Below are 13,577 nucleotides of genomic sequence, written 5' to 3'. Positions count from 1 at the left end.
ACACAGGATTAACACACAGATGATGCTGAGGAGGGTGAGGGAGAAAGAAGAAAAAGAACAAGATAAAATTACAGGAAAATCCCCAACTGGAAGGAAATTGGAAGGACTGTAAACATAAGACAGGAAAATAAAAAACTGAAGAGAATAAAAGAGGATCATTATCACTGAATGACAGATGCTAACAGCAACATCAACAACTCACACTAGAGCACGTCTGTAGGAGGAAGGGTATTTTATAAATTTCAGAATCAGCAACCACTCACCACTAATTAATTATCTATGAAATGCTCACGGTTAGGCATATATTACCTTTTTGGCATAGAGGACAATTTTCTGGAATTGGCCTGTTTCTGCAAAACATTGGATAACTTTGCTTGGCACATTTGCCCGAAGATATACACTCAGAGCGAGTGTAGGGTCAGCAGTTTTGACCAAATCTCCAAGTTCTTCTGAACACTCCAGCTGTGATGTGCCAAAGAGACAGGATTAGGACCAGAGGAGCCTGTGACCTTGTTTTCAAACTGTGCTGAGGGTTGTGATTTCGTAAGTGTTTGTACCTTATCTTCTTTCAGCCACTTTTCTAAGAGTTGCTTTCGTCCCTGCTGAAGCACTGGACGGCAAAGTTCTAAGGATTCAAGTTTATTGAGCTGACCCTGGTCAAGCAGGATTCCAAAGTACTGGAGCAAAGGAGAGGCCTGCCCCGGCTGGGCAGGAATACTCTGGAACTTCCGAACTGTGTCACTGGTACGCAGGACTCCCTGATGACAAATGGAAATATAGGTTGTTATGTCATTAATCACAGGCTGTCTCTTTACTTAACTGCCTTATATTTTTAAAAAATCTGCCAGGGATCCCTGGGTGGTGCAGCGGTTTAGTGCCTGCCCTTTGGCCCAGGGCACAATCCTGGAGATCCAGGATCAAATCCCACGTCAGGCTCCCGGTGCATGGAGCCTGCTTCTCCCTCTGCCTATGTCTCTGCCTCTCTCTCTCTCTCTCTCTCTCTGTGACTATCATAAATAAATAAAAAAAATTAAAAAAAATCTGCCAATGGAAATTCCTCACTGAATTAATTGTCAAAGACAGAAAGTCCTCTACCAAGGCAATGGCTTCCATCTTCAACAAAAAACCACGAACACAGTGGGTCTCAGTCCCACAGATGACTTCTAGCAAGGGTGAGAATTAGGCTTCTAAATCAGCTTTGCAGTAGTGAAGTTCTACTACCACTACATTTTAATTCAAAATACTCGAAGTCCTGGGTGAAGACTAGAAATAGTTTGTTCATATGCATCACTTGAAAGAAAAAATCCTTTCAAGGAGGAGCAAATCAAAACCCTTTATCTGCTCAGAAGCAGATCTAGGCCTAGGACAATTTATTTTAATGAAATAAATCAAAGAAAATGCCCCAAGCAGTACTATTAACATTCCAGATGAGTGGAGAAAGTAGAATAGAATGTGACTAAATAAAACTGGGGCATAACCACTTGATGTATAATATATCTCTGTATTTCCTATGTTAAGAAGCTGGGTGTGAAATATCTATGCACATAGGTAATAACTGAAAGAGAATTTTAAAAAATATTGTAGTAGGATTGTACTTTTCATTGATTTGTCTCATTGTTATGCCAGTGGCATAAAATTTTAAAGCTAAAACAAATAACAAAACAGTAAGACAATCCAACAACAGCAGTGGAATGCTTTTATAACTGATTTCACTCTCAGACTAGAACACAGCATTCGAGGGCCATTACCTTTGGTGCAGATGCTGCTACTTTCGCAGCTTCAGCATAGCTCCCCTGCGCAAAGAGGGTACTGAATTTTCTCACAAATAATTCCTCTGCCCCAGCCAAGTTGCTACGAATGGCCAAACGCAGACCAAGGTCTGGATTCTGAAGCACAGTGGTTGCATAATTCACAATGTTATCTTCCTCGACACAAATGGACAGCACCTATAAAGACCCAACAGGTGAGACTGGCCTACCATAGAAAGTGCTCCATATATACCTACTGCCAACATCTCGCCCGTAGGCACTGCAGTATCAGCAAAGTTCTAAAGCTCATGCTGAGTATCCCTAGAACATTGGCTCTAACAGTGACAGGATGCACAGGAGCCAAATACCTAATGATAATAAAACAGAACTTCATGACAGAGCTACAGCATGGTCAAATGAGAAAAATATCAGGTTGCATGGATACTGACCAGTGATACATTCAAGATAACTCTGCCAAAATCACTGGGTGTGGGGGTGGAACTGACAGTTTTTCTTCTCAATCTTCTTTTTTTTAAAGCACAGATTTCCTTCTTTTAACTGTTTTAACTTTAGTTGAGAAAGGTAATTTAGGTAGCATAGCACCTGCCTTTCAACCCTCCCCAATTAGCCTAGCCTGAACATGTTAGTGGTGTGTATCAGCCTGAACATGTTAGTGGTGTGTATCAGAACCACTGCTCCACTGGTAGAAGCTTTGTGCAGGACGGGAGCTACTCCTCTCGGAATTGATCCTGTTTAATGGTGCTGTCCAGGGGCACCTGGGTAGCTCAGTCTGTTGAGCATCTGCCTTTGGTTCAGGTCATGATCCCAGGGTCCTGTTCGGTGGGGAGCCTGCTTCTCCCTCTCTCTCTGCTCCCCTGCTCCTGGTCTCTTGTTCTACCTCAAATAAATAAATAAAACCTTGAAAAAATGAAAAAGAATAGTGCTGAGAGGTGAAGTGATGGTAGGAAGGAGAAGGGAGACATGGGTGTAAGTTGAATAACAGGAGCTGATAATATTTGACCACCTTCCTGAGGAAGGAGGAAAAGTTAAGCTCCAGTCCCCAATGAATGGAAAATGTGGGAGATGAACCCTCAAAGTTCCATACCTGTCCCTTTTTGTTGACACCGATAATTCCAGAAGTAGGTTCATGTGGAGCAGTGACAAAAATTGTGTCAGCACTAATACGGTTCATGTAAATGCACACGCCAGACTCTAGGTCATACAGATGAAGATAGCCATACTTTGTGATCAAGTAAATAACTCCATGTTTAGCTCCAATCTACAGGGAGATAGAGAACAACAGGTAGAAATGTAAGTAAGAAGAAGCCAAAGAGGACAAAAGAGCTCATAAATGATGAAAGAGGAGTTTTCAGCCCAAGAGATCATTTATCATTGGTGGGAGTGGATCCCAAGTTGATTCCAGTCATATCCATTTGAGAACTAGTTTTAAAGCCAATACTTTGCTTGACTTTTCTCAAATAAAGGTGCAATAAATCAGGCTATTCCATTTGTCTTTCAGGTCTAACTATCCTCTCCCCACTTCCTTACCAAATCCCTTTAGAAAAAGCTGTGAGTTCATAAAATAAGGGGAAAGTTCTGGATAAACTTAAAAAAATTATTATAAAACCCATAGTAATTTTATTTTTTAAAAGTTTATTTAAGTAATCTCTATACCCCAAGTGGGGCTCAAACTCATGACCCTGAGATCAAGAGTCACATACTCCTCCAATGGAACCAGCCAGGCACCCCAAACCTATAGTGGTTTTAAAGTATGGTAGTAAAAAAATAAAGTTAGTACCAGCATAGGAAAAAATGTAAACAAACAGAATTGAGAACCCTGAAATAGAATCAAATGTACATAAGAATTTAATATAAATGAGTAGATATTTCATATTAGTGGAAAACAGACTTTAACCAGTATACAGTGCTGATACAACCAGCTGTCTATATGGCGATGGAGGATGAGCATAAAGAACTGTCTCTTTGGGTGCCTGGGTGGTTCAGATGGTTAACTGTCTGCCTTCAGCTCAAATTGTGATCTCAGGTGCTGGGATCAGGCCCCACGTCATCGGGTTCTCTGTTCAGCAGGGGGTCTACTTCTCCCTCTGCCTTTCCTTCTTGCTTATGTTCTCTGTCTCTCTGTCTCAAATGAATAAATAAAATCTTTTTTTAAAAAAGCCCTGATCAAAAAAAAATAAAAAATAAAAAAAAAATAAAAAAGCCCTGATCTTGAACATGAGAGACTCCTAACTCTGGGAAACGAACTAGGGGTGGGGGAAGGAGAGGTGGGTGGGGGGTGGGGGTGACTGGGTGACGGGTACTGAGGGGGGCACTTGATGGGATGAGCATTGGGCATTATTCTATATGTTGGCAAATTGAACACCAATAAAAAATAAATTTACAAAAAAAAAAAAGACTAAAAAAAAAAAAAAAAAGCCCTGATCTTATTATTTTTTTTTTTTAACATTTCTTATTTATTTATTCATGAGAGACAGAGAGAGAGAGGCAGAGACACAGGCAGAGGGAGAAGCAGGCTCCATGCAGGGAGTCTGACGTGGGACTTAATCCTGGGTTTCCAGGATCACGCCCTGGACTAAAGGTGGCACTAAACCGCTGAGCAGGGATCCCTGGGTGGCGCAGCGGTTTGGCGCCTGCCTTTGGCCCAGGGCGCGATCCTGGAGACCCGGGATCGAATCCCACATCAGGCTCCCTGCATGGAGCCTGCTTCTCCCTCTGCCTGTGTCTCTGCCTCTCTCTCTCTCTCTGTATGACTATCATAAATAAATAATAATAAAAAATGTTTAAAAAAAAAAAACGCTGAGCAACCCAGGCTGCCCTTCATCTTACTCTTTAAAGTAAATTCCAGATGGGTCAAAGATTTTAAGCAAATAAAACCAAGAAAGTAATAGAAGCAAATATGGGTGAATATTTTCATCACATTGGGGTGCAGAATTCTTTACAAAACATGATATCAAAGCCACACAAAAATGCAAAATCTTCCACAAAATGGAATATACCACAAATAAACTTGAGATGACTGGAAAGAAATACCTATTTGAAACACACCAGACACTCAGTACCCCAAAACTACAGAGTTCTTACAAGATAAACACCCCAAGAGAAAAAAATGCCAATATTAGGAAGAGGCAATTAACAGGATGTATAGGAGTGCTAAACCCATCCCATCTTAACAATAATCACAGGTAGGGAATGAACATCACTGGACACTGTCCAGAGTGGTTGTGCACCTGCCCCTGACCAGTAGTTTCACTTGCAGGAGTTTATCCTTGGACGGAGCATTGGACAACAATGCTCCTACAAGTGTTACTGTAAACATAAATACCCAATGGGTGATTGTCTACATGAGTCAGGGACATCCACAGAACAGATGATACAGACATTAAAATATTATATGCATTTAATTGGTGTGGGATAGTCTACAACACAGTGAAAGAAGGTCATAAAGCTGAAGGTCAGTGCTAAGACACGTCATAAGACTCTTTTTGTAAATATCTTCACAAATGCATGCATACGAAGATACTTCCAAAGGGGCAGTCAGTTTTCAGTGGGGTAGGATTTCAGTCGCTATTTAATTCTTTGGTTATGTTTATGGATATTGATGGATATTTATGGACAATATGTATTTCTCTAAGACAGAAAAAAGGCCAATTTCACTTTGTGGGAAAAAAATGCATTTGATTACATATTTATTTCCAGAAGTCTAGCTTAAAAAATTATCATCTAAAAAATACTTTAAAAAGAAATCATTAAGTATTATCAAATATTTGAGAACAGGAAAAAAGGCAAACAGCTAAACCATCCTACCATTATGGTAGATCCCTAAGAATAAACATTTATTTCTCAAAATATTAACTAAGAATGTCATATCTACTATAGAAATGCCAATGATGTACTGAGCAGAAGAGTAATAAGGGAGAGTAGATTGTATGCTCTTACATATATAATGTGATCCCAATTTTGTTCAAAAAGTGTATCTAACTTTTTAAATATGACAAGTAGTGAGATCTTCGATGTATTTTATATCCAACTGGTTCAGCTACAGAAGATTGTTTTCCTCTTTATATTTCTGTAGTACAGTAAACATCTAATCTTTTATAATAAAAAGGAAAAGGCCTGGGACTTTGGTATGTGAGTTGTACAAAGTTCTTGTTTGTAGAAAAGAGTGCTCCTTTCCAGAGAATGTTAAGACAGCATTAGCTAGAACATGAGCATCGACATTATCTTCTCCACAATCTAATATTATCTATTTGGGCATCTTCTGAAGCACAGGAACCTGCTATCTTCTATTCCCCTCCCCACAAGATCTGTGATTTGTTTGAACTCACATAGTGGGCAGCACATTCATACCTGCATAGCCACTGGGAAATCAGTCTGAGCCTCTGGAGGGAAAAACACATCCACAGCTTTCTTTACAAAAGGCTGGTTTCCTGCTGCAGGCTGCCCGACTTCAATTATGTGCAACTAGAGAAGAGATTTAAGTCAATGTAAGTAAACATATTGGTGGTAGACTGATGCTAACCAATGCCCAGTGGTAAGCAGAGCCATAGCCCATGCTTTGTAGGGCTAAAGATAAAACTTACATCAAACAAAACAAGACAGTCTTGGAGTGCTCATGCTATTCATTAACCTGCTGCCTACCACACCAAGGACACAGGAAAAACCAACACCAGCAAACATGAGCAATGTTTAGTACCACATTGTAAGCCAAGTCACTTCTCCCCTCTCTGGGCCTTAGTGTGGAAGCCCATGAAACAAGGGGCTCTCCTGGACACAGCTCAGGCTAACACAAATCAGCCGACAAGATACTGTAACTGAATGCCAAACTCACAAGACAGTCAACTGTGCCAAATGCCTGAGAGTTTTTCAAGGTTATGTTGGGGTAGTGGTGCTAAGAATCTTTGGAAAATCAGAAAGAATGAGAGTGAACAAGGGGCTTCATCCCTGCTACTATCAGAACAGCTTCAAGTTCCTCTCATCTAATGAGAAGGTACTAAAGCTAGAACAGGTCTGGAAAAAGTCACGAGTAGGGGTGGATCAAACACACAAAACAACAAGGGTTGGAGAGGGTGCCCAGCAGAAGAAACTGACGAGTGTACACTTAGAGAATAGTTTGGATTTGGCCTGGCAGAGAGGAGCTGGGAAACACCAAAAAGGCTTGAGGCAAGCAGAGCGATGGGCTAGAAGAGGAGGATTGATGTAGGAAGTGAGCAGGGGCCCCTGGGAGTTAAGATGCAGGGAGACTAAAACTTCTAGCATACAGGCACCTGAAGAGAAATGGTAGTTTGGAAGAATTATTTTTGAAAGGTGAGGTGGGTCTGAAGACCTAATAAATGACTATTCTCTAACCCAAATACAGGTAACAAGGGGCTGGTCTGCCATAGAAGTGACACTTGCTAAAGATGGACAGTGGCAACACAAACAGAATGGAGCTAGAAAGCCATGGCTTCTTGCTTGGGAGTTGGGAAGGATGGTGCCATTGCCAACAGAAGGGGGGGAGGTGATGGGTAAGGAAGCCAGGCTTCTTTGGGAGGTAGAGGGAAAAGGGCAGGACTATGGACAGGTGGCATCTGCCTGTAAGAAAGGAACAAGGAATTGGAGTACAGACAAAACTCAGATCCACATAAGGAGACTACAGAACCATTCCTGTAAGTACAGCTGGGTGTTGTTCTAAATACTGTAAGAGCCTTCATTTACATGAAGCACCTGCAGGTCATTCCCCACTCCCAATTATAAATTGGTTTTGAAATGCGGGTTAAGTGGCTACCAATTTACACTTATACAGACTCCCAACACAAAGAGAAGACAAAGTAGAGAGCTTACCTTGCCCCCTGTGGGACTTCGTACAGCAAAGCAGAAAAGGGTGGCAGGCTTGGTGTTCCCCTCGCTCTTGAACTCTGCAAAAGCAGCAGCATGGCCTTCTATGGGTTGTGAAACCTTCCTATCCACAGAGTAGAGCTGCATTGCCCCAACTACACGGTTTTGCTAAGACAAGACATTTGCAATGAAAGGGAAAGAAAAGAGAGGATATAAATTGTTAAAACAAATGTTTCTATAATGAAAGTCTCATATGTTGATATAGTTTCTCTAAATAAAAAACAAGCCTATTTTTTAAAGATTTTATTTATTTGACACAGAAAGAGAGAGAGCACGAGCAGGGGGAGCGGCAGGCAGAGGGAGAGGGATAAGCAGGCTCCCTGCTGAGTAGGGAGCCCAATGTGGGGCTCAATCCCAGGACTCCAGGACCATGACCTGAGCCAAAAGTAGATGCTTAACCAGCTGAGCCATCCAGGTGCTCCCCAAAACAAGCCTATTATATATTAAAGACACAATATAACTCTAAATCTGATATGGAAAGACGGCTGCAAACACCAGGGAAAAAATAAGATGACAAACTTCTTGATTTGTTAAATGTAAAATGTGAGTATATACACAGGTATGCATTTAGACATATGTTTGTGTATATGTGTAAGTGTACATTCCATGTTTGCATATGTTAATAAATATACACATATTATACAAACACATAAATATTCATGTAAAGTCTTGGGAAGCAACTCTAAAGGAGTAGTTATATCAAGAGGAGGAAGTTATGGGCTAATTCTGAAAATTGGGTTTCTGAAATCTATAAATAGCAAAAACTGTATTCAATAAACCCCAATAAGGCTGGTATCTTTTATAAAACTTAGAATGTACATTTTTGGGCAAAGAATTTTAGTACATTTGTATCCAATGTCAAATGTTCAAAAAGCTAAGTAAATGAGATATGACAGCATCACAGCTCAAGCTCTTAGAATTCAACATTCAAATCGCCACCCCAGCCAAATGAGGCCCCATACAGTCGGTGGATAAAATTCAGATCCTCAATGTATCTGCCACCTACTCCCACTCCTTAGAAAGGGAAAAAAAGGCTTCAACATTTTTCTTTTTAAAGAACCTTTCCTTTGTACCTCTGTACTGCACACTTATGTTAAAGTACTACGGAAAGTAGCAGTTCATGCTACAACACTGATGAACCTTGAAAACATGCAAAGTGAAAGAAGCCACTCACAAAGGCCACACATGAAATATTCGGAATAGGGAAATCCAGAGAGACAGAGTAGACAAGTGGTTGCCAAAGGCCGAGACGGGGAAGAAATAGGAGAGCAAGTGGTAGATAAATGTGTGCACTCTAACAGAAGAATGAACAAGAAAAGTTTTTTTTTAATTTTTAAAATATTATTTATTTATTTATTCATAGAGATGCAGAGAGAGAAAGAGAGAAAGAGAGAGAGAGAGAGAGAGAGAGAGGCAGAGACACAGGCAGAGGGAGAAGCAGGCTCCATGCAGAGAGCCTGACGTGGGACTCGATCCAGGGTCTCCAGGATCACACCCTGGGCTGCAGGTGGCGCTAAACTGCTGCGCCACCAGGGTTGCCCAAGAAAAGTTTTAAATGAGAGTAAGGACAGGACAAGACTCACCCTCCTGGGTGAGGATGGGAAGATTGGAGACCATATGGAGACAGTACCTTTAAGTCTCAATGCTAGAGAAGACTAACCTAAAGCCAAGAAGAGGTGAAGCAGAGAAGACCTGAGATCAAGCCTGAGACCTGGACTCTGCACTGCCTGTCCTCATGTCCCACCCAGAGGCTGCATGTGCGGTCTTAAAAAAACTCCCTGTGCCTATTAAAAGTTAGGGCCGCTTCTGAAACTTAGGCTCCTGTCTGGTAGTCCATCTTGCAGGAGTGCTGAGTGTGCTTTGGGAAAGGGCATACTGAGGACTGTAGCTGACAAAGTCTCAATGTAAAAATGCTTTCATTTGGGACGCCTGGGTGGCTCAGTGGTTGAGTGTTTCCCTTTGGCTCAGGGCATATCCCGGAGTACTGGGATCGAGTCTCACATCAGGCTCCATGCAGGGTGCCTCTGCCTGTGTCTCTGCCTCTCTCTCTGTGGGTCTCTCATGAATAAATAAATAAAATGTTTTTAAAAAATGCTTTCATTTGTGCCAGGCACCATGTGAAGGGCTAAGGATAAGGAAAAAATGAATGTGACTCAGACCCTTCCCTTAAGGACACATGATAAGGACTCTGGCAAGGAAGCAAGCAACAGCAATACAGAGTGCTGTTATGGCCCAGGATAGAATGATATGCTGTGACTTCATGCAACCTGGTGAGTCAGGAAAGTCTTCCTAGTGACTCCTAAGCTGGAGTAAGAGGTCACAAGGTGAAGAGGAAAAGCTGTTTTAAACAAAGGGAAAACATTTACAAATGCTTAGACAGGGGGTTGCAAACCATGGTCTGTGGCCCAAAATCCGTCCTCCATGTTATCGTCCTGTATCCTTTTAGTTGAGATTAAATTCATATACCTAAAACTACCCATTTTAAAGGAAGGATTCGATTCAGTGGCATTGAACATTCACAATGTTGTAGAACCATCCTCTTTATGTAGTTTCAAAACATTTTTATCATCCAAAAAACTCCCTGTGCCTATTAAAAGTTAGTTCCCATCTCCCCGCCCCTCAGCCCCTGGCAACCACCAGTCTGCTTTATCTCTACAGATTTACGAATTTCATATAAATGGAATCATAAAACGCCTTTTGTGTGACTTGTTTCACTCAGTGAGGCTTTCGAGGTTTATCCATGTTGTAGCCTGTATCACTAATTCCTTTTTTTAAGCCTAAATGATACTCCATTTTGTGTAAAAGTCATATTTTATCCATTCAGCCAGTGGTAAACATTTGGGTTGTTTTCATCTTTTAGCTATGACAAATGCTGCTGCTATGTTTGCGCACAAGTTTTTGTATGGATGTTTTTTCATCACTTTTCTTGGGTAGATGCCTAGGAGTGAAATTGCTAGGTCAAATGTAACTTTATGTTAAATTTTTTGAGGAACCATCAATCTGTTTTCCACAGGAGCTGAACCATTTTACATTCCCACCACTGACATACAAGGATTCCAATAACTCTGCATCCCTGCCAAAACTCATTATTTCCCATTAAAAAAAATTATGCCACCATCCCAATGGGTGGTACCTCATTGTGGTTTTGACTTGCAATTCCTTAGTGACTAATGATGTTGAATACCTTTTCATGTGCTTGTCGGCTATTTGTATATATCTCTGGATAAATATCTGTTCAAGTCTTTTTGTATATTTTCTATTTGGGACATCTTTTTGTAGTTGAGTTACAAGTGTTCTCTATACATTGTAGATATTAGATTCTTCTCAGATATATGATTTACAAATCCTATTCTGTAGGTTATCTTTTCTCTTTCTTAATAATGTCTTTTGATTCATAAATGTTTTTAATTTTTTTTATGATAGGCACACAGTGAGAGAGAGAGAGAGGCAGAGACACAGGCAGAGGGAGAAGCAGGCTCCATGCACTGGGAGCCCGACGTGGGATTCGATCCCGGGTCTCCAGGATCGCGCCCTGGGCCAAAGGCAGGCGCTAAACCGCTGCGCCACCCAGGGATCCCCAATGTTTTTAATTTTGATAAATCTAATTTACCTATGTTTTCTTTTGTTGCTCATACTTTGGGTGTTATATCTAAAAATCCATAGCCAAATACAAAGTCATGAACATTTCTCACATCTTCTAAAGGTTTTACAGTTTTGCCTCTTATATTTAGGTCTTTGATCCATTTTGAGCTAACTTTAAAGATTTGAGGGAGAAAGCAAGAGAAACTAAGTTGTGAGCTGGGGGAGGGGCAGAGGGAGGAGAGAGAGAATGTTAAGCAGGCTCCATGTGCAGCATGGAGATCGTGACCTGAGCCAAAATCAAGAGTTGGGACACTCAACAAACTAAGCCACTCTGGTGCTCCAAATTAATTTTTATATACGGTATGAGGTAGGAATCCAACTCCATTCTTTTGCATTTGAATATCTTGGTGTGCCAGCATCATTTGTTGAAGAGAACAGTCTTTCCCAATTGATTGGTCTTGCCACTACTGTCAAAAATCAAATGTCCATAGGTGTATGGTTTATTCCTAGACTCTCAGGGGTGTGTGTGTGTGTGTGTGTGTGTGTGTGTTTTAAGATTTATTTATTTGACAGAGGAAGAGAGAGAGCACAAGTAGGGCAAGTGGCAGGCAGAGGGAGAGAAGTAGGCTCCCTGCTGAGCAGGAAGCCTGATACAGGGCTTGATCCTGGGACCCTGAGATCATGACCTGAGCTGAAAGCAGACATTTAACCGACTGAGCCATCCAGGCATCCCTGGACTCTCAGTTCTATTCCATTGGTTTCCACTGTCTATCCTTATACCCATGGATTTTGGTTGTTGTTGTTTGTTAAATACTTGTGTGATAGTATAGTAAGAAATACATATTCATTTTTGTCTCTTGTTCCTGGCACAGAACTCCTAAAACCTTTAAAATATCCTAAATGATATGAGTGACAGGTGCATCTTTGTGACACAAAAGCCTATGGGGGATCTTAGATAGCTTCAAGTTTGGAACTTTATGTCCCACCCCTCTGGAGACAAAGTTAATCCCCAAAGACCAATGCAAATCTACACAGAAACCCCCAAGTGACAGAGTTCAGAAAGCTCCTATCATCAAAGCAGTGGTAGGGTGGAGGGCCTGCATGGGGCATGGAAGCTCCATGCATACCACTTTCCTCCATGCCTTCCTTGCCTTATACATTGCTTCCATTTGATTGTTCCTAAATTGTACCCTTTTTATTTTATTTATTTATTATTTATTTATTTATTTATTTATTTTAATTTTTATTTATTTATGATAGTCACAGAGAGAGAAATAGAGAGAGGCAGAGACATAGGCAGAGGGAGAAGCAGGCTCCACGCACAGGGAGCCCGACGTGGGACTCGATCCCAGGTCTCCAGGATCGCGCCCTGGGCCAAAGGCAGGCGCCAAACCGCTGCGCCACCCAGGGATCCCAATTGTACCCTTTTTAATGAACCAGTAATAAGTGCCTTTCCGAGCCATTCTAATAAATTATTGAACCTGAGAAGGAGGTTGTGGGAACCTCTGATTTATAGCTTGTTGGTCAGAGGTGCTGGTGGCCTAGGACTAGAGAGTGGCATCTGAAGGCATGGGGGCAGTCTTGTGGGACTGAACTCTTAACCTGTGGAGTCTGCGCTAATTCTTGGATATCCAGTTGGTGTCCACAGGGAATTAGAGAATTGTTTGATGTAGAAAAGCCAACACTTGATGTCAGAAGCATAGTGAGAGTCAAAACAGCTTTTGGCTTGGATTTTTTTTGTTGGTTTTTATTTTTGTCAGTAAAGCACAAATAAGTAACACTGTGATTGATAATCTTTTCTTTAAAATATTTCTCAGAGGAGGGGCAAGATGGCAGAAGAGTAGGGTCCCCAAATCACCTGTCCCCACCAAATTACCTAGATAACCTTTAAATCATCCTGGAAATCTACGAATTCAGCCTGAGATTTAAAGAGAGAACAGCTGAAACGCTACAGTGAGAAGAGTTCATGCTTCTATCAAGGTAGGAAGATGGGGGTGGGGTAGAAATAAAAAAACAAAAGGCATCCAAGGGGGAGGGGCCCCGCGAGGAGCCGGGCTAAGGCCGGGGCGAGTGCCCCCAGGACAGGAGAGCCCCGACCCGGAGAAGCAGGAGCTGCACCAATCTTCCTGGGCGGAAAGGGGCCCGCGGGGTGTTAGAGCAGGACCCCAGGGGGGCGGGGATGCCCTTGGGCTCCCTGGGACACTAACAGACACCTGCGTGCCCAGGAGAGTGCGCCGAGCTCCCTAAGGGCTGCAGCGCCCACGGCGGGACCCGGAGCAGCTCGGAGGGGCTCGGAAGGCGGCTCCGCGGAGGGGGCTGCGCGGCTCCGGGGGCAGCTCCAAAGCGGCGGCT

General features: G+C 42.0%; 1 protein-coding gene across 4 annotated transcripts in view; it reads right to left on the bottom strand.

Moving 5' to 3' along the window:
* The window catches only part of CLTCL1 (clathrin heavy chain like 1), a 94,632-nt gene that overhangs the window by 44,920 nt on the left and 36,135 nt on the right, over positions 1-13,577 (bottom strand). For all 4 annotated transcript variants that reach the window (XM_025474863.3, XM_025474864.3, XM_025474862.2 and 1 more), the window contains exons 4-9: positions 7,590-7,751; positions 6,117-6,230; positions 2,854-3,027; positions 1,749-1,946; positions 558-758; positions 310-462 (exon numbers count right to left, since the gene is read on the bottom strand). In XM_025474863.3, coding sequence (XP_025330648.1) covers positions 310-462; positions 558-758; positions 1,749-1,946; positions 2,854-3,027; positions 6,117-6,230; positions 7,590-7,751 — 1,002 coding nt within the window. The remainder of the gene's footprint in view (positions 1-309; positions 463-557; positions 759-1,748; positions 1,947-2,853; positions 3,028-6,116; positions 6,231-7,589; positions 7,752-13,577) is intronic.

Source organism: Canis lupus, chromosome 26, assembly GCF_003254725.2.
Source record: "Canis lupus dingo isolate Sandy chromosome 26, ASM325472v2, whole genome shotgun sequence".
NCBI classification, from domain to species: domain Eukaryota; kingdom Metazoa; phylum Chordata; class Mammalia; order Carnivora; family Canidae; genus Canis; species Canis lupus.
Note: the sequence above shows the minus strand (reverse complement) of the source record. Positions and strands in the feature narration are given on the sequence as shown.